Source organism: Oncorhynchus mykiss, chromosome 18 (assembly GCF_057628025.1).
Source record: "Oncorhynchus mykiss isolate SJ-2025 chromosome 18, ASM5762802v1, whole genome shotgun sequence".
In the NCBI taxonomy this organism is placed as follows: Eukaryota; Metazoa; Chordata; class Actinopteri; order Salmoniformes; family Salmonidae; genus Oncorhynchus; species Oncorhynchus mykiss.
The window spans coordinates 70,680,829-70,707,707 of record NC_143039.1 but is presented as its reverse complement, the minus strand read 5'-3'; the positions used below and the strand labels follow the sequence as shown (position 1 = coordinate 70,707,707).

The 26,879-nt window shown below is 44.2% G+C and overlaps 1 protein-coding gene across 1 annotated transcript in view; it reads left to right on the top strand.

The window, feature by feature from the left end:
- Positions 1-26,879, top strand: part of csmd3b (CUB and Sushi multiple domains 3b) — a 425,045-nt gene that overhangs the window by 370,311 nt on the left and 27,855 nt on the right. The window contains 4 exon segments of the mRNA XM_090209281.1: positions 248-427; positions 6,300-6,473; positions 13,895-14,068; positions 23,369-23,442. Coding sequence (XP_090065407.1) covers positions 248-427; positions 6,300-6,473; positions 13,895-14,068; positions 23,369-23,442 — 602 coding nt within the window.

Sequence of the window (26,879 nt, the reverse complement as noted above, 5' to 3'; positions counted from 1 at the left end):
CTCCTTCCTCCCTTCTGTCATTCCTCCCTTCCTTCCTTCCTTTCTTTCTTCCTTCCTTCCTTCCGCTCTTCCGCTCTTCCTTCCTCTCTTCCTCTCTTCCTTCCTTCCTTCCTTCCTTCCTTCCTTCCTTCCTTCCTTCCTTCCTTCCTTCCTTCCTTCCTTCCTTCCTTCCTTCCTTCCTTCATTCCTCTCTTCCTTACTTATTTCCTTCCTCCCTCCCTCCTTCCTTCTTTCTGTCTAATCACAGTGATCAACTGTGGCGACCCTGGGGTTCCAGCCAATGGGATGAGATATGGAGAGGACTTTGCTATTGGTCAGAACATCACCTTCCTGTGTGCGCCGGGATACAGCATGGAGGCCGACAGCTCTGCGGTACGCACCTGCACCTCCAACGGCACCTGGAGTGGCATCATGGCATCCTGCCAAGGTAAGACCTAGCAACACGTGTGTAGCATAATGTACTTCATTACCCACAATGCTCTGTGGAACATATCTAATAACATTTTGGCATCATAGCATCTTTCAAAGGTAGGGCTCAGCAACACTTTGTTTGTTTGGTTTGTTCCCCTAACTACTTCAATTTGAGTGTTTGAATATGTGTATCTACACTTTAGAATAGATTTCAATGAGCCAAGTCTTAGGGACTAACTAATCAATGTTCCCATTGTCTAAAACAGAGATGTCTTGGCTTGTGTTCCCCTATGGAATCACCACCAGTTTCACTACAGATTGTTATAGCTTATTCACAGTAACACTGCACACCTCCTGCTTTCCACACTGTTGCCCTTAGCAACGGTAGCCCATATATCATTGTGTCCTGTTAGCTGCCACAGTGAGAAAAAGGGTTTAAATAAAGCGTATCAGTTTGCTTTGGTTTGTTATTGTCGGACCAACATCCTGTCTTGTAGTTGTTATTGTCGGACCAACATCCTGTCTTCTAGTTGTTATTGTAGGACCAACATCCTGTCTTGTAGTTGTTATTGTCGGACCAACATCCTGTCTTCTAGTTGTTATTGTAGGACCAACATCCTGTCTTGTAGTTGTTATTGTCGGACCAACATCCTGTCTTGTAGTTGTTATTGTAGGACCAACATCCTGTCTTGTAGTTGTTATTGTCGGACCAACATCCTGTCTTGTAGTTGTTATTGTAGGACCAACATCCTGTCTTGTAGTTGTTATTGTCGGACCAACATCCTGTCTTCTAGTTGTTATTGTCGGACCAACATCCTGTCTTGTAGTTGTTATTGTAGGACCAACATCCTGTCTTGTAGTTGTTATTGTAGGACCAACATCCTGTCTTGTAGTTGTTATTGTAGGACCAACATCCTGTCTTGTAGTTGTTATTGTAGGACCAACATCCTGTCTTGTAGTTGTTATTGTCGGACCAACATCCTGTCTTGTAGTTGTTATTGTAGGACCAACATCCTGTCTTGTAGTTGTTATTGTAGGACCAACATCCTGTCTTGTAGTTGTTATTGTAGGACCAACATCCTGTCTTGTAGTTGTTATTGTAGGACCAACAATCCTGTCTTGTAGTTGTTATTGCTGACACTATATGGCCAGGCAGAAAAGGTTTCTCTTCATAACACGCTTTCTCAACATGCATAAAATTCAGCTTTTGACCATTATCTTGGACCAACTATGATCAACACATGTCTCCATCCGTTTGTACAGGTGATAGTTCCGTTTCCTGGCTGTGTGAAAGTGTGTTGTTATGCATACATATGCAACAGCTCCAGAATGATATCTTGGTGCCGTACATTCTTATGATGCACAGTTAGATCTGTGGATGTTGACGTGTGTGTAACGTCGAAATGGGTGCGAATGGGTGTGAATGGGTGTGAATGGGTGTGAATGGGTGTGAATGGGTGTGAATGGGTGCGAATGGGTGTGAATGGGTGCGGATGGGTGTGAATGGGTGTGAATGGGTGTGGATGGGTGTGAATGGGTGCGAATGGGTGCGAATGGGTGTGAATGGGTGCGAACGGGTGTGAATGGGTGTGAATGGGTGTGAATGGGTGCGAATGGGTGTGAATGGGTGCGAATGGGTGTGAATGGGTGCGGATGGGTGTGAATGGGTGCGAATGGGTGTGAATGGGTGTGAATGGGTGCGAATGGGTGCGAATGAGTGTGAATGGGTGTGAATGGGTGTGGAGTCAGGCGCAGAGAGCCAAGGATACGGGAAAAAACACTCTTTAATGTCCAACCAGAAACTGTACAAATAGGTGACGCTGAAACACAGGCGTAAATACACTCCACCTAGAATACACACAGGTATCAAACAGGACAGCGGGAAAACCAGTGGGAAAACCAGCGGGAAAACTCACAATATAACCAACACCTTTACATAACAGAAACAAGCCCGCACAAACACAAGCGGGCCAATCGAACTTAAATAACACCAACCCAAAAACCCCTACAAGGAACAGGTGAAAACAATTAGACCAAACCAAACGAAAAGGGAAAAAGGATCGGTGGCAGCTAGTAGACCGGTGACGACGACCGCCGAGCGCCGCCCGAACAGGAAGGAGAGCCACCTTCGGTGATATTCGTGACAGTGCGGAATAGAAAGTAGCCTAATGGAGGTGGATGGGTGACAGTCTAACATTGCCTTTTAACACAAAGTTGTGTGCGTGCATGCACTCATATTGTATACTGTATGTGAAAATGCCTGTGAAATGGAGGATCCGTCACAGCAGCTGTAGAACTCCTTCACCACTGTTGTGTCACTGGAGTTGTGAAACTACTCTGCATAAACCTATTATTCATTAGCTTAGTACAAGCCAAGCTGGTCCACTCTCAATGGAGGGGCTACCAAGCGTGTCCAATACTAATTCAGAATATTAATACAACATTTGGGAATTTATTACACGTTTATTGTTTTTATCACTGTGACACAGAGATGGCAATAAGAGCAGCCAATCATCAGAAAGCTCCATTCAGCTGGACTAATGTGTTTGTTTTTATAGTCAGCTGATTCATTTAATCACTACCCTCCAAATCAAAGGGTTCTGGTCAAATGGAATGGACTGATAATATAAGGGATATGGTGCCAATGGGCTCTGGTCAAAAGTAGTGCACTAGGCAATCAGGTGCCAATGGGCTCTGGTCAAAAGTAGTGCACTAGGCAATCAGGTGCCAATGGGCTCTGGTCAAAAGTAGTGCACTAGGCAATCAGGTGCCAATGGGCTCTGGTCAAAAGTAGTGCACTAGGCAATCAGGTGCCAATGGGCTCTGGTCAAAAGTAGTGCACTAGGCAATCAGGTGCCAATGGGCTCTGGTCAAATGAAGGGTACTATATAGTATAAGGAATAGGCCTAGTATCCACAGTGCTGTTACTGACCAAACCAACCCCATCTTTTGGAAAGTCTATCCACAGCGCTGTTACTGACCAAACCAACCCCATCTTTTGGAACGTCTATCCACAGTGCTGTTACTGACCAAACCAACCCCATCTTTTGGAACGTCTATCCACAGTGCTGTTACTGACCAAACCAACCCCATCTTTTGGAAAGTCTATCCACAGTGCTGTTACTGACCAAACCAACCCCATATTTTGGAACGTCTATCCACAGTGCTGTTACTGACCAAACCAACCCCATCTTTTGGAAAGTCTATCCACAGTGCTGTTACTAACCAAACCAACCCCATATTTTGGAAAGTCTATCCACAGTGCTGTTACTGACCAAACCAACCCCATCTTTTGGAAAGTCTATCCACAACGCTGGTACTGACCAAACCAACCCCATCTTTTGGAAAGTCTATCCACAGTGCTGTTACTAACCAAACCAACCCCATCTTTTGGAAAGTCTATCCACAACGCTGGTACTGACCAAACCAACCCCATCTTTTGGAAAGTCTATCCACAGTGCTGTTACTGACCAAACCAACCCCATCTTTTGGAAAGTCTATCCACAGTGCTGGTACTGACCAAACCAACCCCATCTTTTGGAACGTCTATCCACAGCGCTGTTACTGACCAAACCAACCCCATCTTTTGGAACGTCTATCCACAGTGCTGTTACTGACCAAACCAACCCCATCTTTTGGAACGTCTATCCACAGTGCTGTTACTGACCAAACCAACCCCATCTTTTGGAAAGTCTATCCACAGTGCTGTTACTAACCAAACCAACCCAATATTTTGGAAAGTCTATCCACAGTGCTGTTACTGACCAAACCAACCCCATCTTTTGGAAAGTCTATCCACAACGCTGGTACTGACCAAACCAACCCCATCTTTTGGAAAGTCTATCCACAGTGCTGTTACTAACCAAACCAACCCCATCTTTTGGAAAGTCTATCCACAGTGCTGTTACTAACCAAACCAACCCCATCTTTTGGAAAGTCTATCCACAGCGCTGTAACGGTTATTCAGTGCGATGACTATATCCATGGTGATAGGCTTTCCAAAATAGTGCACTATTTTACTGTCATACGATAATATTGTGTCTATCGTATAGTATGCTGGAAAGCCTGTTTCTGCCCAAACCAACCCTCACAGAACAGTCTTCTAGAAAGCCCTATCTGCTGTTACTGTAATTTGCGGAAAAGAGTGTATCCGCCATGCAATTTTTTTGGACAGCCTACGATATTTGCTATTACTTACTGTAGTTCAGTGAGAGGAGGAGTATGCTGTGTTCACATCGTAGTTGGCAGAACAGACACTGTAGAGTGAGTCTCCCTTTCTCTTCCGAGTGCAACATGAGTCATCCAGCCTAGCCCTTTCTCCTACTTAAGTGTGGCGTTGGCTGTCTCTCTCTGCCTTATTGCACTATATAGGGAATAGGGTGCAATTTGGGACTCAGCTATTTTTTTATTTAACCTTTATTTAACTTGGCAAGTCAGTTAAGAACAAATTCTTATTTACAATGCCAGCCTAGGAACTACCTTGTTCAGGGGCAGAACGACAGATTTTTACGTTGTCAGCTCGAGGATTCGGTTTCGGTTACTGCCCCAACACTCTAACCATTAGGGTACCCACCCCCGCAGGTAGCCTAGTGATACCCAGAGGCTAGTGCTCGGAGAGAAAACCATTAGCTCAGTTTCCGTTAGACAGCTGGTAGTAAATGTCCACTAAGGGTGGCAAACCAAATTATTCCTTCGGCTTCATTTCCTAAGATTATGAAAATATGTTGTTTTAGTTTAGTTAGCCTGGCTGCAGCCTTTTCCTAAAGGTGTCTTGTGTATTCGCTGTTTGCCTTTATGCCATGAATGGAATCAGAAAGTATAAATCGTACCTAATTGATTCAGGATAACTCTACAGTGATAACGAGATATAAGTAAAGTATGATTCATGCCTAATAGATTCATGATATCCTTACAGGGATCATGAGGGTTAAGTAAAGTATGATCCATGCCTAATTGATTGATGATATCCCTACAGGGATAATGAAGGTTAAGTAAAGTATGATCCAAGCCTAATTGATTCATGATATCCCTACAGGGATAATGAACGTTAAGTAAAGTATGATCCATGCCTAATTGATTCATGATATCCTTACAGGGATCATGAGGGTTAAGTAAAGTATGATCCATGCCTAATTGATTAATTATATCCTTACAGGGATAATGAAGGTTAAGTAAAGTATGATCCATGCCTAATTGATTCATGATATCCCTACAGGGATAATGAGGGTTAAGTAAAGTATGATTCATGCCTAATTGATTCATGATATCCCTACAGGGATAATGAGGGTTAAGTAAAGTATGATCCATGCCTAATTGATTCATGATATCCCTACAGGGATAATGAGGGTTAAGTAAAGTATGATTCATGCCTAATTGATTCATGATATCCCTACAGGGATAATGAGGGTTAAGTAAAGTATGATTCATGCCTAATTGATTCATGATATCCCTACAGGGATAATGAGGGTTAAGTAAAGTATGATCCATGCCTAATTGATTCATGATATCCCTACAGGGATAATGAGGGTTAAGTAAGTGAGTAATTCAGCATTGATTAAAGTATTACTTCCCCTCAGAGTAACCTCCCTCCCTCCCTCCCTCCCTCCCTCCCTCCCTCCCTCCCTCCCTCCCTCCCTCCCTCCCTCCCTCCCTCGCTTCTCTCTCTCTTTCTCTCTCTCTCTCTCTTCTCTGTCCTCCTCTCTCTCCCTTTCTCCTCCCCTCTCTCTCTTCCTCCCTCCTCTCTCCTCCCCCGCTCTCCTTCTCTCTCCCTATTCTCTCTCCCCTCTCCCCTCTCTCCTCCTCTTTCTCCCTGTCCTCTCTCCCACTACACCCACCCTCTTTCTCTCCCCTCTTCTCCCCCCTCACCCCCTTCTCTTCTCCACCCATAGCGGTGACCTGCGCAGCACCCTCTGCCATCTCCAACGGAGTCCTGGAGGGTACAGACTTTGAGTGGGGCACCAGCGTGAGCTACAGTTGCTCCCCAGGGTACGAGCTGTCATTCCCTGCCATTCTCACCTGCGTGGGCAACGGCACCTGGAATGGAATGGTGCCTCAGTGCCTACGTGAGTAACATCTCTCCTCTCCACTCGTGTTATTTTGTTATCTCGCTCTTTCTCTCTCTCCTTCTCTCTCGCTCTCTCTTTCTCTCCATCTCTCTTTCTCACTCGCTCTCTCTTTCTCTCCATCTCTCTTTCTCACTCGCTCTCTCTTTCTCTCCATCTCTCCTTCTCTCTCGCTCTCTCTTTCTCTCCATCTCTCTTTCTCACTCGCTCTCTAGCTCTCTGTTTTCCACTCTCTTGCACATCGATGCAGCTTCACTCTCTCTGCAGTAGAACTAACACATCGATGCAGCTTCACTCTCTCTCTGCAGTAGAACTAACACATCGATGCAGCTTCACTCTCTCTGCAGTAGAACTAACACATCGATGCAGCTTCACTCTCTCTCTGCAGTAGAACTAACACATCGATGCAGCTTCACTCTCTCTGCAGTAGAACTAACACATCGATGCAGCTTCACTCTCTCTCTGCAGTAGAACTAACACATCGATGCAGCTTCACTCTCTCTGCAGTAGAACTAACACATCGATGCAGCTTCACTCTCTCTGCAGTAGAACTAACACATCGATGCAGCTTCACTCTCTCTCTGCAGTAGAACTAACACATCGATGCAGCTTCACTCTCTCTGCAGTAGAACTAACACATCGATGCAGCTTCACTCTCTCTGCAGTAGAACAAACACATCGATGCAGCTTTGCGCTCTGCAGTAGAACTAACACATTGATGCAGCTTCACTCTCTCTGCAGTAGAACTAACACATCGATGCAGCTTCACTCTCTCTGCAGTAGAACTAACACATCGATGCAGCTTCATTCTCTCTCTGCAGTAGAACTAACACATCGATGCAGCTTCACTCTCTCTCTGCAGTAGAACTAACACATCGATGCAGCTTCACTCTCTCTCTGCAGTAGAACTAACACATTTTGTTGCATTCTTGTTTCCTTGTTTCAGTTTGAATAAGATGTCCACTCTACAGTTCTATGACTATAGTCAGTTATAGAGATGAATCTTTTCGATTTTTTAAACCAATTTCCTAATCTTTATTAGAAACAACAGGTTAATATCAGGGTAACGACAGGGAAATAACAGGGAAATAACACGGTAACGACAGGGAAATAACATGATAACGACAGGGAAATAACACGGTAGAGACAGGGAAATAACACGGTAACGACAGGGAAATAACACGGTAGAGACATGGAAATAACATGATATCGACAGGGAAATAACAGGGTTAGTACAGGGAAATGACGTGATAAAGACAGTGAAATAACATGGTAACGACAGGGAAATAACAGGGTTAGTACAGGGAAATAACAGGGTTAGTACAGGGAGATAACAGGGTTAGTACAGGGAAATAACAGGGTTAGTACAGGATAACAACAGGGAAAGAACAGGATAACAACAGGGAAAGAACAGGGTAACAACAGGGAAAGAACAGGGTAACAACAGGGAAAGAACAGGGTAACAACAGGGAAAGAGCAGGGTAACAACAGGGAAAGAATAGGATAACAATAGGGAAAGAACAGGGTAACAACAGGAAAAGAACAGGGTAACAACAGGGAAAGAACAGGGTAACAACAGGAAAAGAACAGGGTAACAACAGGGAAAGAACAGGGTAACAACAGGGAAAGAACAGGGTAACAACAGGGAAAGAACAGGGTAACAATAGGGATAGAACAGGGTAACAACAGGGAAAGAACAGGGTAACAATAGGGAAAGAACAGGGTAACAATAGGGAAAGAACATGGTAACAATAGGGAAAGAACAGGGTAACAACAGGGTAACAACAGGGAAAGAACAGGGTAACAACAGGGAAAGAACAGGGTAACAACAGGGAAAGAACAGGGTAACAACAGGGAAATAACAGGGTAACAATAGGGAAAGAACAGGGTAACAATTGGGAAAGAACAGGATAACAGGGAAAGAACAGGGTAACAACAGGGTAACAACAGGGAAAGAACAGGGTAACAATAGGGAAAGAACACAGTAACTACATGGCAACAACAACCCCATAATAACCCGTTTATAGTTAGGATGTAGCTACTAAATAAAGATTTAAAGTGTGCCAAAAGGATATACAGTGTGAAGAATTTTCCTGGTTATATAGAAACAATTATTAAGAACTATAAATATTAGAGAATAATAAGCATAAGTTATGTAGTAAGTATTCAAGGCCCTTCTCACCTCTTCTCATTAGCACCATTTACAATGCACTTGGAACGCTCTTAGAAAAAAGGTTTGAGAAACTACATAGGGCAACCACAAAACTGAACTTTTGGGTCTTTTGCTCGTAGTTCATAGTTCTCCAGTCTTTAAAGGTGTTGTGCAAACAGGTACATGTACATGTCTTGACGATACATAAGTAATTATGTTTCTTACCGCTACTACATTCATAGTTTTACTGTGCCTCCGGTGTTTTAACACTGTATTATAAAGCAAACTCAGTTCCCCTGTTATTATGTTCACAAATGGTACTTTCTCTATAGTTCTAGTGGTGCTTGGACCCGCATTTACCCTTGTTAGTGGGGACCGCGCCCTCATTGGCCCGAGTGACGCACAGCGGTGACAGGTTGGCCACTCAGGGACAGGTGTAAACATCACCTGACCACAGTGCTCACCTCTGCACCTGCCATCGTCGTCCGGGAAACCAAACAGAAACACTCCCGTCTCTCTCACACTCTTTCTCCTTCAAATTCTTAGAATGTGAGACTAGCAAGACTAGAATATCGTTGTTGTTTTTTTGCACTAAATAGACCTGGCCTTAACGTGTAGGGGATAGTAAATCCCTTACTACATCCTACTGTGCCCCCTGCTCGAGCTGTGTGACCTAGAACAGGCCGGGGCAACAGCCACCAGGCAAAAGTGTACTGGAATAGTGGTTAGGCAACTTCACAATGCTCTGATACGTTTCGTTCACAAGAGAGGAGACAAGTAGCCATGTTAGTGGATAGATTTATCTTGTTTTAAGTTGAATACCCTCCTCATCCATTATAATGTACCAGTTATAGAGTATTTAGTTTTTAATAAAAAACATACATGCACCCTGCATCTAGAAACATTGTGCTGTGCAGACTTTAGATACAGCATGTGTGTGTTGTTTTGAGGTGTCTTGTATAGCTTTGTTTTCTGTTTAGTAAACAGTCTTTCTAAGAAAGTACATTCTACATCAGTATAAACATTGCTACTGAGAACAGGTGAACAGGGCCTTGACTACTTTCTACATAACTTATTATCCTCTATCATACATAGTTGTTAAAGATGGGAGTTCGCAGTAGGGGGAAATAGTGCCACTGACCGCCCTATAGCCGTTGTTTTTGTTTTGTTGACGACGGGTAAACAGTTTTGCACTACTTATTTGTTGTTGCTTTATTGTAATTGGACGTGACAGTTTCACCATGAAGGGTTTTAGCTATAAGCAATATATAATCGTTTCTACATAACAACCAAGACAATTCCTCACACTTTATATAGTTATTTAGCAGCTAGGTACTATTACTGCGATGTTAAAGTTTTATTTCCCTGTTTCCTGTTATTTCCCTGTCGTTACCTGTTATTTCCCTATTATTTCCCTGTTGTTACTGTGTTATTTCCCTGTTTCCTGTTATTTGCCTGTTTCCTGTTATTTCCCTGTTTCCTGTTATTTCCCTGTCGTTTCCTGTTATTTCCCTGTTGTTACTGTGTTATTTCCCTGTCTTTTCCTGTTACTTCCCTGTTTCCTGTTATTTCCCTGTCGTTACCGTGTTACTTCCCTGTCGTTTCCTGTTATTTCCCTGTTTCCTGTTATTTCCCTGTTGTTACTGTGTTATTTCCCTGTTTCCTGTTATTTGCCTGTTTCCTGTTATTTCCCTGTTTCCTGTTATTTCCCTGTCGTTTCCTGTTATTTCCCTGTTGTTACTGTGTTATTTTCCTGTCTTTTCCTGTTACTTCCCTGTTTCCTGTTATTTCCCTGTCGTTACCGTGTTACTTCCCTGTCGTTTCCTGTTATTTCCCTGTTTCCTGTTATTTCCCTGTTGTTACTGTGTTATTTCCCTGTTTCCTGTTATTTGCCTGTTTCCTGTTATTTCCCTGTTTCCTGTTATTTCCCTGTCGTTTCCTGTTATTTCCCTGTTGTTACTGTGTTATTTCCCTGTCTTTTCCTGTTACTTCCCTGTCGTTTCCTGTTACTTCCCTGTCGTTACCGTGTTACTTCCCTGTTGTTACTGTGTCTTTTCCTGTTATATCAGCACTGCACACTAAAGTGCTTCTTGGTCTATTATTTTTTCTTATTTTTTCATGCAGGTGATCTGGGTATCTGACAATGTAGTGAAACAAATGGCTGCAGAATTAATGCTATACTGTCATCTTGCTCGCCTCTGTAAAGGAACAAACCAAGGTTCTCTATGTCATTGGTTGATTGAGTGACAGCTGAGTTAGAGGAGGAAGCGCTCATTCATAAAGTCCTTGGTCTGGTCCGACGATCTTCCACCCGTTTTAGGGTCATCAGTCAAACGCAATCATTTCGGCAGTAACTTTCGGCATCACTTTAATTTGACCCAAAACGAGGGCAGGACAAAGGGGTACTCGGTGTACTGCAGATTAGATGGTAAATTTAATTGAAAAGACTAGCAGATGCCTCCCGTTAAAGGGCAGGTGGTGGGAGGTGAGAGGCTTCCACCATGATGAGCAGCTGTGCCCAATGATAGACAGACACCAAAAAAGTGTGACCAAGTCTTTCTCTCACACTCACTCACTCACTCACTCACTCACTCACTCACTCTCACACAGCAATCATCCTCATACACAAACCAAAAATGTCCAAACACGCACAGATCTGAAGGGAACTCGTCTCCAAAGTTACAATGTCAATTGCGTGTTGCAGACTGGGTTCGCAAACGCAACGGATTTGTGAAAGCCTTTGTTTTTAAAAGGCTCAGAGTTTTGCTGAGACAAGGCTTCATTCCCGTTATTAGTCATTATAAATAATAGTGTAATTAAGTGTGTTTTTCTCTCCACCATCATCTGTCACGACTCAGATAACCTTAGAAGGCCTATTTGAACATCAGAGGATCCGGCCATCTATCCTACACCTATTGAGGATTGTCTCTCTAGCGATCCAGAGAATCATAATAACTCAGTGACTTATTAAGAAGGCCTATTTGAACATCAGAGGACACAACCATCAATTCTACACCTAGAGAATTGTCTCTATACACAAAGAGACCCAGGGAATCATAATTCAGTGTTTAGTTTACCTACTTGTCACTTAGCCGTAACCCTGTCTGTCCGTCTCCGTATGACAGAGAGAGGGAGTGAAGAACAGAGGGGGTAATATGCGCATAATTATTGAGTTCTTAACTACCTGCCCCAGTGGGTCATCAGGCAGAGCTTCAAACGTGATCGGGCGGAAGGGTGGAGGGGGTGAAGGGGAGGAGGAGGTGGAGATGGGGGGGTGAAGGGGAGGAGGAGGGGGTGGAGGGGGTGAAAGGGAGGAGGAGGTGGAGGTGGAGGGAAGAAGGAGGTGGTGAAGGAGAGGAGGGGGTGAAGGAGAGGAGGAGATGGAGGGAAGAAGAAGGAGGAGGAGGGGGTGAAGGGAAGAAGGAGGTGGAGGGGGAGGAGGGGTGAAGGGAAGAAGGAGGTGGAGGGGGTGAAGGGAAGAAGGAGGTGGAGGAGGGAGTGAAGGGGAAGAGGAGGTGAAGGGGAGGAGGAGGTGGAGGGGGGTGAAGGGAGGAGGAGGTGGAGGGGGTGAAGGGAGGAGGAGGTGGAGGGGGTGAAGGGAGGAGGAGGTGGAGGGGTTGAAAGGGAGGAGGAGGTGGAGGTGGAGGGAAGAAGGAGGTGGAGGTGGTGAAGGGGAGGAGGGGGTGAAGGAGAGGAGGAGGTGGAGGGAAGAAGAAGGAGGAGGAGGGGGTGAAGGGAAGAAGGAGGTGGAGGGGGAGGAGGGGGTGAAGGGAAGAAGGAGGTGGAGGAGGGAGTGAAGGGGAACCGGAGGTGAAGGGGAGGAGGAGGTGGAGGGGGTGAAGGGAGGTGGAGGGGGTGAAGGGGAGGAAGAGGTGGAGGGGGAGGAGGGGGTGAAGGGAGGAGGTTGAGGGGGAGGGAAGAAGGAGGTGGAGGTGGTGAAGGGGAGGAGGAGAGGAGGAGGTGGAGGGAAGAAGAAGGAGGAGGGGGTGAAGGGAAGAAGGAGGTGGAGGGGGAGGAGGGGGTGAAGGGAAGAAGGAGGGGGAGGAGGGAGTGAAGGGGAGGAGGAGGTGAAGGGGAGGAGGAGGTGGAGGGGGGTGAAGGGAGGAGGAGGTGGAGGGGGTGAAGGGAGGAGGAGGTGGAGGGGGTGAAGGGAGGAGGGGTGAAGGGGAGGAGGGGGTGAAGGGAGGAGGAGGTGGAGGGGGGTGAAGGGAGGAGGAGGTAGAGGAGGTGAAGGGGAGGAGGAGGTTGAGGGGGTGAAGGAGGGAGGGGTGAAGGGGAGGAGGAGGAGGAGGAGGAGGAGGGAGGAGGAGGGAGGGGAGGAGGGGGTGGGGGAGGAGGTTGAGGGGGTGAAGGGAGGAGGAGGGGGGGTGAAGGAGGTGTAGGGGGAGGAGGGGGTGAAGGGAGGTCTAGGTGGAGGGGGTCAGGGTACAGGTTCTAAGTCCAGGTTAAAAGGACACTGGCACAGTACAGCAGTTTCAGAACACTGGCCAGCAGAATGGCCATGAAATATGATGGGAATGAACTAAAGATTGGCTGCCTGTGACTTTGTAATCTTGCAGGCAGCACACTTCTTTTTGTTCTTCTTCTTCTTATCTTCTTCTCTCTCTCTACGTCTCTGTTCTCTGCTCTCTCTGCTCTCTCAACCCCTCGCTCTGTTCTCTACTCTCTCTTCCTCTCTTTTTTTATATCTTGACAGCGTATCTATTATTCATCAAGAAAAAGTCAAGTTTGTAGTCCTCCTAGTTCCCAGACAGTAAGAGAGGGAGTCTTGTTTGGCACATTTATAATGTATTGGCGGAGTGTGAAGGCCACATCTATTATTGATTCTTCCCGGACAGACCAAGTGTTTGCTGGACAGCCACTGATGGTCAGTGCTCAATGACCGGTTTGAGCCCTTTGAGGGACGATGTCATTCATGTTAGTCTGGTCTGTAAAACTTTGTCTTCTCCTCCACTGGTGCCTGCCAGGATCACAGATACAACAAGATACTGTGTCAGAAATTCAATCTAACCCTCACTGGGGGGGAAAATGGCTAACATTGCTCTTGTGTATTTTTGGAATGTTCATTTCGATCTGTAAGGATCACAGAGAGATACTGTGGCAGGAGGAGTTCAATGACATTGATCCTGTGTGTTTTTTGTTGTTGTTTCTGATTCGATCTGGTCAGATTTCCCACTCTCTTCAATAAAGACCGCACTGGGGGGAAAAAAAAAACATTGTTCCTGTGTGTTGTTTTTGATCTGCTCTTTTTGCTCTGCTGTTGTTGTAGCCAAGTTCTGTGGGGACCCTGGTGTGCCTGCCTATGGCTCCAGAGAGGGCCTCAGCTTCATCTATCAGTCAGAGGTGTCGTTCAGCTGTAGCGTCCCCTATATCCCGGTGGGCTCCACTACACGCTTGTGCCAGGCCGACGGCTCCTGGAGCGGATTCCAGCCTCGCTGTATAGGTAAGCATCTACTCTGTGTGTGTGTGTGTGTGTGTGTGTGTGTGTGTGTGTGTGTGTGTGTGTGTGTGTGTGTGTGTGTTTGTGCTTCTCTTTATTCCTGGGGAGTTCATCTTTCCAGCTCTATTTGCCTTAAAGCACAGCTTGTAGTATTTAATAACGTCAAACAACAATGTCCTCCCTCTGACACATAGGCCATACCCAGGCCACCCTACTTATACCATGGATGCGTCTCAAATGAAACTTCCTTTTCCCTATATAGTGCACTACTTTTGACCAGAGCCCTATGAGCCCAGATCAAACACAGTGCACTATATGGGTGCCAATGTGATACACTGCACAAACCTCGACACATCTCTTATTGATGAGATCATTACAAAAAAGGCAGGGCCATTCCGTTTAAAGGGAGAGTGTGTATCACAGGAGAAGAGCCTGTGAAATGGCTGTAGGGGATTCTGTTCCATCAGGGGAAGACGTTAGTGACATTCTCCTGGCCCTATCCTTCAGACCTGGCTGGTGTCATTGTCTAGCTTGACGGAAGTTTCTATTTTCAGTGCTGTAACGTAGGACATTCTTTTCATGAAGAGTAAGGAATTTGGGAGACTGAACAAACGCACCAAAAATAGGACACAACAAACTAAAACTTGTTTGCCTTGTTTTTAATTTTGCTAGATGGACATGTCAACTCAATATAGTTGTTTTAACTACCTGGTAAGAGTGCTTTGGTGTTTTTTAACCTCCAATTCCTTTGTTAAAGCTACAGGCCTGGGAAAACTGAAGAGCACCTTGTAATATCAACTTTTATTACTATCCCAGAGCACCTTATCATATCAACTATTATTACTGTCCCAGAGCACCTTATCATATCAACTGTTATTACTGTCCCAGAGCACCTTATCATATCAACTGTTATTACTGTCCCAGAGCACCTTATCATATCAACTGTTATTACTGTCCCAGAGCACCTTATCATATCAACTGTTATTACTGTCCCAGAGCACCTTATCATATCAACTGTTATTACTGTCCCAGAGCATATAGATTCTATACTGTTATTACTGTCCCAGAGCATATAGATTCTATACTGTTATTACTATCCCAGAGCATATAGATTCTATACTATTATTACTGTCCCAGAGCATATAGATTTTATACTGTTATTACTGTCCCAGAGCATATAGATTTTATACTGTTATTACTGTCCCAGAGCATATAGATTTTATACTGTTATTACTGTCCCAGAGCATATAGATTCTATACTGTTATTACTGTCCCAGAGCATATAGATTTTATACTGTTATTACTGTCCCAGAGCATATAGATTCTATACTGTTATTACCGTCCCAGAGCATATAGATTATATACTGTTATTACTATCCCAGAGCATATAGATTATATACTGTTATTACTATCCCAGAGCATATATATTCTATACTATTAATCCTGTCCCAGAGCATATAGATTGTATACTGTTATTACTGTCCCAGAGCATATAGATTCTATACTGATATTACTATCCCACAGCATAAAGATTTTATACTGTTATTACTGTCCCAGAGCATATAGATTCTATACTGTTATTACTGTCCCAGAGCATATAGATTTTATACTGTTATTACTATCGCAGAGCATATAGATATTATACTGTTATTACTGTCCCAGAGCATATAGATTCTATACTGTTATTACTATCCCAGAGCATATAGATTCTATACTGTTATTACTGCCCAAGAGGATATATATTTTATTCTGTTATTACTGTCCCAGAGCATATAGATTCTATACTTCTGCTTTCACCTTAATTAGTGCTCATTGTCTGGTCTGGAAAACCAGGGCTGTACTGTACATGAGTCTGTCTTCCTGAAGAGTCTGGGATTCCGTCCCAAATGGAACCCTATTCTGTATGGGTCCTGGTCAAAAGTAGTGCACTACTTCTGGCCAAAATCTATCCAGGTGAGATGAGCTCTTTTTTTGTATGGAGGTCTATGAGAGTGTTAAATTACGTGAGGTTTATTTGATCTAATTGAAGTTAGGCTGTTAGAAATGTAGTGATACTTGGAAGCATTCCGGCAAGGTGTATCTGCCCTCTCATTGGCTAGAATGGTCCCACCTTATCTTGCCTATCTTCAATCATGTATTTCCATTGTTAGAGCAGCCACTCAGCTATCTTCTCAATATAATAGATCATCTTTGACTATATAGAGAATGGGGTGTCATTAATATAATAGATCATCTTTGACTATAGAGAGAATAGGGTGCTATTAATATAATAGATCATCTTTGACTATAGAGAGAATAGGGTGCTATTAATATAATAGATCATCTTTGACTATAGAGAGAATTGGGTGCCATTTGTGACAGAACCTGGCAGTATAGTAGCTGGTTAAATAATTCAACACTTAACGCAGAGAAATAACCAGTAGAGGTTTGAACATCTCCTAACGCAGAGAAATAACCAGTAGGGGTTTGAACATCTCCTAACGCAGAGAAATAACCAGTAGGGGTTTGAACATCTCCTGACGCAGAGAAATAACCAATAGGGGTTTGAACATCTCCTAACGCAGAGAAATAACCAGTAGTGGTTTGAACATCTCCTAACGCAGAGAAATAACCAGTAGGGGTTTGAACATCTCCTAACACAGAGAAATAACCAGTAGGGGTTTGAACATCTCCTAACGCAGAGAAATAACCAGTATGGGTTTGAACATCTCCTAACACAGATAAATAACCAGTAGGGGTTTGATCATCTCCTAACACAGAGAAATAACCAGTAGGGGTTTGAACATCTCCTAACGCAGAGAAATAACCAGTAGGGGTTTGAACATCTCCTAACACAGAGAAATAACCAGTAGGGGTTTGAACATCTCCTGACGCAGAGAAATAACCTTCTCAAAATATCTCAGATCCCTTTATAGTGAGAAAGGCAGCAGCATCCGTGTGATGACTCAGAGAGTTGCGGTGGGTATTGATCCAAGGGCCTTTTTAAAGAACCAACCACACAATCTGGATAGATTTAGGGCCAGTTTCCCAGACACTTTTTTAGTCTAAGGCTAAATATGTCGGCTTATGTTCAATTGAAATTGTCAAATGGAATTTGTACCAAATGGCAGCTTATTCTGTATTTCCACTGAGTGTACAAAACATTAAGAACACCTGCTCTTTCCATGACATAGACTGACCAGGTGAATCCAGGTGAAAGCTATGATCCCTTATATTGATGTCACTTGTTAAATCGACTTCAATCAGTGTAGATGGAAAGGAGGAGACAGGTTGAGGAAGGATTTTTAAGCCTTGAGACAATTGAGACATGGATTGTGTATGTGTGCCATTGAGGGTGAATAAGAAAGACAACATATTTAAGTGCCTTTGAACGGGGTATGGTAGTAGATGCCAGGCACACTGTTTGTGTCAAGAACTGCAATGATGCTGGGTTTTTCATGCTCAACAGTTCCACATGTGTATCAAGAATGGTCCACTACCCAAAGGAGATCCAGCCAACTTGATACAACTGTGGGAAGCATTGGAGTCTATGGAATGCTTTAGACACCTTTTAGAGTCCATTACCTGACGAATTGGGGGGGGGGGGGGGGGGGGGGTTGCAACTCAATATTTGGAAGGGGTTGCAACTCAATATTTGGAAGCGGTTCTTACTTACACTCAGTGTAGTACATTTCATTTGACTAGAGCTCTATGGACCTTGGTCAAAAATAGTGCACCATATAGGGAATAGGGTGCCATTTGGGACTCTGACGTAATCTGTGTCCGGAAAACCGGCCCCTAGGCTTCATAGTCACACATACATACTGTATGGGTTTAATACCCTCCCTTTCCTGTCATCCAAACTAGAGGTCGACCGATTATGATTTTTCAACTCCGATACCAATTATTGGAGGGCCAAAACAAGCCATTACCGATTAAAATCGGCCGATTTTTGTAATAATGACAATTACAACAATACAGAATGAACACTTATTTTAACTTAATATAATACATCAATAAAATCTATTTAACCTCAAATAAATAATGAAACATGTTCAATTTGGTTTAAATAATGCAAAAACAAAGTGTTGGAGAAGAAAGTAAAAGTGCAATATGTGCTATGTAAGAAAGCTAACGTTTCAGTTCCTTGCTCAGAACATGAGAACATATGAAAGCTGGTGGCTCCTTTTAACATGAGTCTTCAATATTCCCAGGTAAGAAGTTTTAGGTTGTAGTTATTATAGGAATTATAGGACTATTTCCCTCTATACCATTTGTATTTCATTAACCTTTGTTCTTATAGGCACTTTAGTATTGCCAGTGTAACAGTATAGCTTCCATCCCTCTCCTCGCTCCTCCCTGGGCTCGAACCAGGAACACAACAACAACAGCCAACCTCGAAGCAGCCTTACCCATGCAGAGCAAGGGAAACAACCACTCCAAGGCTCAGAGCGAGTGACGGTTGAAACGCTATTAACGCGCGCTAACTAGCTAGCCATTTCACTTCGGTCACACCAGCCTCATCTCGGGAGTTGATAGGCTTGAAGTCATAAACAGCGCAATGCTTGACGCACAACAAAGAGCTGCTGGCAAAACGCACTAAAGTGCTGTTTGAATGAATGTTTACGGGCCTGCTTCTGCCTATCTCCGCTCAGTCAGATACTTAGATACTTATATGCTTGTATGCTCTGTCAGATTATATGCAACGTAGAACACGCTAGATAATATCTAGTAATATCATCAACCATGTGTAGTTAACTAGTGATTATGATTGATTGATTTTTATAAGATAAGTTTAATGCTAGCTAGCAACTTACCTTGGCTTACTGCATTCGCGTAACAGGCAGTCTCCTTGTGGAGTGCAACGAGAGAGAGGCAGGTCGTTATTGCGTTGGACTAGTTGACTGTAAGGTTGCAAGTTTGGATCCCCCGAGCTGACAAGGTGAAAATCTGTCATTCTGCCCCTGAACAAGGCAGTTAACCCACCGTTCCTAGGCGGTCATTGAAAATAAGAATGTGATCTTAACTGACTTGCCTAGTTAAATAAAGGTGTAATATATATATATATATATATATATATATATATATATATATATATATATATATAAAAAAATACAGATTTCCGATTGCTATGAAAACTTGAAATCGGCCCTAAATAATCAGCCATTCCGATTTAATCGGTCGACCTCTAATCCAACCTTACCTGCTGTCTACATATCTGTGAACATATATCTATTGTCTGTCAGCCTCCTGAATACTGACCTTATCTGGTTAAGCTCCAGATCCCTGAAGGAGACATTCAGTAGAACTCCTCACATCAATATGACTAAACGGTCTTAATTTCACTAATTGAATATTCAAGTCATTGGCACACTTGTCACTGGATTATTAGACCATTAGCATCAAGTCAATTGTTATCTATTTAAATACAATGGATAGTTCAATCAAATGATAAAAGTACATATTGGTTTCCTTTCCCTGTAAGCAGTCTATGGACAAGGTATGACAGAAATCCATGCTTTGGTTTGGTTTCCGTGCACACACTAACATTTTAGCATTTGTGGCACAAATGGAAATGTGCCAGAGAAACTAAACCAAGTCATGGATTGCTGTCATTCCTTGTCCATAGATTGCTTACAGGGTAAGGAAACCGATATGTCATTTTGTAATTTGTAAACTACAGTGCCTTCAGAAACTAATCATACCCCTTGACTTATTCCACATTTTGTTGTGTTGCATCCTGAATTCAAAATGGATGAAATATAATAACCATCTACACACAATACTCCATAGTGACAAAGTGAAAACATGTCTTTAGAAATTTTATTGAAAATGAAATACAGAAATATCTCATGTATTCACACCCCTGAGTCAATACTTTGAAGCAGCTTTGGCCGCCATTGCAGCTGTGAGGCTTCCTTCTTTTCACTGTAAATTAGGTTAGTATTGTGGAATAATTACAATGTTGTTGATCCATCCTCAGATTTCTCCTATCTCAGCCATTAAGCTCTGTTTTAAAGTCACCATTGGCCTCATGGTGAAATCCCTGAGATGTTTCCTTCCTCTCTGGCAACTGAGTTAGGAAGGACCACTATCTTTGTAGTGACTGGGTGTTACATCCAAAGTGTAATTAATAACTTCACCATGATATTCAGCATCTCCTTTTTTTACCCATCTACCAATAGGAGCCCTTCTTTGCGACGCATTGGAAAGCCTCCCTGGTCTTTGTGGTTGAATCGCTGTTTGAAATTCACTGCTCGACTGAGGGACCTTACAGATAATTGTATATGTGGGGTAAAGAGATGAGGTAGTCATTCAAAAATCATGATTAACACTATTATTGCACACAGAGTGAGTCCATGCAACTTATTATGTGACTTCTTAAGCAAATTTTTACTCCTGAACTTATTAAGGCTTGCCATAACAAAAGGGTTGAATACTTATTGAAGCAAGACAGTTCAGCTTTTAATGTTTTACTTTGTAAAAATGTAGAAAAACATAATTCCACTTTGACATTATGGGGGTATTGTGTGTAGCCCAGGGACAAAACATCAATCAAATGTATTTATAAAGCCCTTTTTACATCAGCCGATGTCACAGTTCTATACAGAAACCCAGCCTAAAACCCCAAAAGGCAAGCAATGCAGATGTAGAAGCACAATGACTAGGAAAAACTCTCTAGAAAGGCAGGAACCTAGGAAGAAACCTAGAGAAGAACCAGGCTCTTAGGGGGTGGCCAGTCCTCTTCTGGCTGTACCGGTTGGAGACAGTATATAACAGTACATGGCCAAGATGTTCAAACCTTTATAGATGACCAGCAGGGTCAAATAATAATAATCACAGTGGTTGTAGAGGGTGCAACAGGTCAGCACCTCAGGAGTAAATGTCAGCTGGCTTTTCATAGCTGATGTGCGGTAGAGAGAGAGAGTCGAAAACAGCAGTTCCGGGACAAGGTAGCATGTCTGGACTGGGGACAGCAAGGAGTCATCAGGCCAGGTAGTCCTGTGGCATGCTCCTAGGGCTCAGGTCCTCCGAGAGAAAGAGAGTGAGAGAGAGAGAATTAGAGGAAGCATACTTAAATTGACACAGGACACCGGATAAGACAGGATAAATACTCCAGATATAACAGACTGACCCTAGCCCCCCGACACATAAATACTGGAGGCTGAGACAGGAGGGGTCGGGAGACACTGTGGCCCCGTTCAACAATACCCCCAGACTGGGCCAGCCAGGCAGGATATAACCCCACCCACCTTGCCAAAACACAGCCCCCACACCAGTAGAGGGATATCTTCAACCATCATCTTACTACCCTGAGACAAGGCCGAGTATAGCCCACGAAAGATCTCCCCCACGGCACGGACATCTACATTTAATCCATTTTAAATTCAGGCTGTAACACAACAAAATGTGGAATGAGTCAAATAATAGAGGTGTGATTAATTGACGTGTCACAACACAGGAACATGTGAACACTGATTGACCTATAGGGGTGTCATCCTGAAATGCGGTAAATGTTGGGGCTGGCCTCCCGAGTGGCGCAGTGGTCTAAGGCTGTGCCACTAGAGATTCTGGGTTCAAGTCCAAGTCCAGGCTCTGTTGCATGCCGGACGTGACCGGGAGACCCATGGGGCTGTGCACAATTGGCCCAGAGTTTGGCCGGCAGAGATGTCCTTGATCCATCGCGCACTAGCAGCTCTGTGGCGGGTCGGGCGCAGTGCACGGTCGCCAGGTGCACGGTGTTTCCTCCTGCACATTGGTGTGGATTGCTTCCGGGTTAAGTGGACATTGTGTCAAGAAGCAAGTGCGGCTTGGATGGGTTGTGTTTCGGAGGACGCACGGCTCTCGACCTTCGCCTATCCATATGGGAGTTGAAGCGTTGAGACAAGACTGTAACTACCAATTGGATACCACGAAAACGGGGTAAAAAAAAATAAGAAAGAAATTGAAGAAAAGAAAAAAACAAACATTTTTGGGCTAGTTTTAAGACTAGCTAATTAACTGATTTCAACATGGTCGGTGACATGGCATTGTCAAATTAGTTGTCATAAGCTGTTCATAAGCTGTCACAACTATTTATGTAACCCCCTTATGACAGAGGGTTCAAAATAATGGTTAACTGTTACCCTATTGAAACTGCATTCTTATGACATTCCAACAGTTACCTGCAGATCATCATGCCTATAACTTATAAGACATTGACAAAGGAGTCTCATATAATGTTACTACATCATACAATGAAACACATATTGTTTGAGTACACGTCTCCACACAGACATGATAGGATAAATACTGTGTTCAGAAATATGTAGGCTAGTGTTTATGAAAAGGTCATATATTCCAAGACGGACCTCTCAGGATGATGAGAATTGCTTGGGATCAGATTTGCCTATTCTGAGTGTGTGTGGAGTGAATGGGGAGGTGCGGGGCGGGGCGTTATTAATATGCGTGTGCCTGAGTCTGAGTGTGTGGGTCTGTAGAGGGGGGGGGGGTGTATATGTCATTGAACCAAAATGAGGTATGTGCAGACAGGCCTCGTTTGACACAGACACAAACTACGGTTTTCCCTCGATCATGTTTAGTTCACACAAACATTTCCCCCAGACTGCATTTCTGTTTGATTATGTTGTCATCCAGTAGAGGAGGAAGCTGCGATGGTGTAAATTATGGCACGTTGCTGTGTGGGTTAACTAGGCTGGCTGTGGTGGTAGTGTGTGCTGCTGTCATTTTCTGAGGCTGCATTTAATCCAGGTCTATGCGTCAAGCCGAGGATGTCCTCTACATCCTAATGATGCTGCTTCCCTCCACACAGCCACACAGCTGGGCCTGACGCTGCTGCAACGCTGCCGTAACACTGCCCCCTGCTGGGTCTTCTGCCTAGCCTATTAAAGACTATCTTGCTGTCTGGTTGTTATGTGACTACAGTGCCACTGCTGCGCTTACGTAAACACACTCGGGAAGAATTGAATTTCTGAGCCACCTTCATAAGCACTCACGTATGCACACAAACACACACATAACTCAGTTGTAGGCTGGGTATCACTGCAGTAAGCTATGTTGAATCATTATGGGAACAATAGCTGTTCATGTGGCTGTGTCTGTGTCCCAAATGCCTCCCTTTTTAGTCCACTACTTTGGACCAGAGTCCTATGGACACTGGTCGAACAGTGCACTATAAAGGGAATAGGCTTCCATTTGTGAGGCAGACTGTAAGTCTCAAGTGCCTGCATAGGCTGGACCCCCAGTGATACTGTCTACAGGTATATAGTCTATAGGTCTCTAAGATAATGTTATACAAATGTTCCTTTCTCTTGTTCTCCTTAGAACCGACCCGTACTACCTGTGAGAACCCAGGGACACCTCGCTATGGTTCTCTGAATAGAACCTATGGCTTCAAGGTAAGGAGATAAAGTCCCACACTCAAAATCTTTGGTTTGCGTCCAAAATAGCATCCTATTCCATATGTAGTGCACTACTTTTGACCAGGGCCCTCACCCTATTCCATATGTAGTGCACTACTTTTGACCAGGGGCCTCACCCTATTCCATATGTAGTGCACTACTTTTGACCAGGGGCCTCACCCTATTCCATATGTAGTGCACTACTTTTGACCAGGGGCCTCACCCTATTCCATATGTAGTGCACTACTTTTGACCAGGTGCCTCACCCTATTCCATATGTAGTGCACTACTTTTGACCAGAGCCCAAAGGGACTATATTGGAATTTGGTTCCATTTGGGACTCTGCCATGACCATATGACACTCAGATTGCATGTTGAAGATACTCTGTTAATGTACTGTCTGTGAATGTGTTGTGTAGGAAGTCCTGAAGTCCTCAAGTGTTAGCGATACTTCAAGGCTCTTATTAACACACTAAGCTCATGTGGTAAAAAAAAAAAATATATATATATATACTTTTTTTGTCTCATACCTTCTGGACAAGGCCTTGTTACACTATGAAAATACATAATATCCCAAGAATTATAAATCGTGATTGAATGGCAAGACATTAGTTTAGAGACAATGCTCTAGCCTGACAAAGTTACTTTACGTACCTTTCTCATTGGGACATTTTCCTTGGCTAATGATATGCAAATGAGGCAATGAATATGTTCATTACTTGTATGCAAATTCCCTCTGGCATTTGACTTCTTTAAATTTCAGATCTCTGTATGTAATGTCTGAGCCGAGACAATCATTACTGTGAGGCTGATGGTGTCAATGACGATGATATCATGTCAATCATGGTCCCAAAAAATTTAATTTTAGCCATTTAGCAGACACTCTTATCCAGAGTGACTTAAAGTTAGTTAGTTAATTCATCTTTAGATAGCTAGGGGGACAACCACATATCATCACTAAGCTAAAGACCCTGGGATTAAACACCTCCCTCTGCAACTGGATCCTGGACTTCCGAACAGGCCGCCCCGAGGTGGTGAGGATAGGCAACAACACATCCGCCACAATGACCCTCAACACGGGGGCCCCTCAGGGGGTGTGATGAGTCCCTTCCTGTACTCCCTGTTCATTCATTAAGTTTGCAGATGACAAGACGGTGGTAGGCCTTATCACTGATGACGATGAGATGGCCAACAGGGAGGAGGCCAGAGACCTGGCGGTGTGGTGCCAGGACAACAACCTCTCCCTCAACTTCTCCCTCAAGACAAAGGATCTTTGACTACAGGAAACGGAGGGCCGAGCACATCCTCGTCCACAGGGCAGGTCAAGCACTTCAAGTTCCTCGGTATCCACATCACTAAGGAATTATCATAGTCCACACACACCAACACAGTCGTGAAGAGGGTATGACCATGCCTCTTCCCCCTCAGGAGGCTGAAAGGATTTGGCATGGGCAGTCAGATCCTCAAAACCTTTTACAGCTAAGCTCCCTGCCATCCAGGACCTCTATACCAGGCGATGCCAGAGGGAGGCCCTAAAAATTGTCAAAGACTCTAGCCACACAAGTCATAGACTGTTCTCTCTGCTACCGCACAGCAAGTGATGCTGATGCACAAAGTCTTTGAACACTCTTTGAAGAGGTAGGGTTTCAGATGTTTTTGGAAGATTGGCATGGTCTCTTCTCTCCTAGCTTCAGAAGTGTGCGGAGGAGCAGGGTGATATGGGAAAACTTGGGAAAGTTGAACACCAGGCAAGCTGCAGCATTCTGGATAAGTTGCAGGGGTTTGATGGCACACGTGGAGAGCCCAGCCAACAGCGAGTTGCAGTACTCCAGACAGAAGATAAGTGCCTGGATTAGGACCTACACCGCTTCCTGTGTGAAGTATGGTCATACTCTACTGATGTTTTAGAGCATGGACCTGCAGTCACTGCTTTGATGTTTGCAGAGAATGACAGGGGTGTTGCCCAGGTTCATGCCAAGGTACTTTGCACTCTGGGATGGAGAGTCTTGGAGCGGGAAAGTCTTCCCCGGTAGGAAGAGCAGCTACATCTTGTCACGGTTGAGCTTGAAGTGGTGGGCTGACATCGAAGCAGAGATATGTGTTGCCATTTGGGTGTCACAAGGGGAAGGAGAAAAGCAGTTGTGTCATCCACATAGCAATGTTAGGAGACACCGTGTGAGGATATAATGGAGCCGAGTGACTTGGTGTATAGAGAGAAGAGGAGAGGGCCTAGAACTAAGCCCTGGGGTACACCAGTGGTGAGAGTATGTGGTACAGACACAGATCCTCTCCACGTCACCTGGTAGGAGCAGCATACCATTTAGGATGCTATCCAAGAGTGTTCAGAGCCTGAGACTCCCAGTCCTGAGGGGGTAGACAGGAGGATCTGATGGTTCACGTGGCGAAGGCAACAGATAGATCTATGAGGATGAGAACATTTTTGCTCAGCTGCCCGCAGCCCTGTTCTGTAAACTCTCAATGAGTCCCTCAGCCACGGAGCAGAAGAGGAGGGCCGAGCCGTCCAGGAGGAAAGGAGACAGTGATAGTCAAAGGATGCGGAAAGGGAGGAGAGTAGGGTCGAAGTGGCAGAATCAGGAGGGAGAATAATTTAGCAGAAGGGAGAGATGATAGGATAGAAGAGGAGTAGTGGGAGAGAGAGTGACGATTGCGTCAGACATAAAAGGAAACAAAGTAGTGATCAGAGACCTGGAGGGGGGTTGCAGTGAGATTAGTAGGTGAGCAACCTCTCGTAAAGGTGAGGCCAAGCGTATGGCCTGCCTTGTGAGTGGGAGGGGACTGGGAAAAGGTGAGATCAAGCGTATGGCCTGCCTTGTGAGTGGGAAAGGACTGGGAAAAGGTGAGGCCAAAAGAAGCAAGGAGGGGAAGGAAAGATTTGGAAATAAATTAATTGAAGGCAGATGTCAGGAGGTTGAAGTCGCCAAGTACGAAGAGCGGTGAGCCATCGCCAGGAAATGAGCTTATCAAGGTATCAAGCTCATTGAAGAACTCTCCAAGGGCACCTGGTGGGCGATATATGACGATAATGTTAAACTTGAGTGGACAAGTGACACTGACAGCATGGAATTAAAATGAGGAGATGGACAGGTGAGAGGGAGAAATTAGAAAATCTCCACTAAATTAGTAGCCCTGTGCCACCACCGCGATGACCAGATACTCTCAGACAATGAAAGAAAACGTAGTCAGATGGAGAGAGTAGCTGGAGTAGCAGTGTTCTCTGGGGTGGCCGATGTCTCCGTCAGGGCCAAAAAGTCAAGGGACTGAAAGGTAGCATATGCTGAGATGAACTCAGCATTCTTGACCACAGATCGACAGTTTCAAACGCTACTTGGGGCCTCATTTATAAATAATAAGGCACAAATCTAAAAAATTATATTGCCACATGTGCCAAATACAACAGGTATTACAGGGAAATG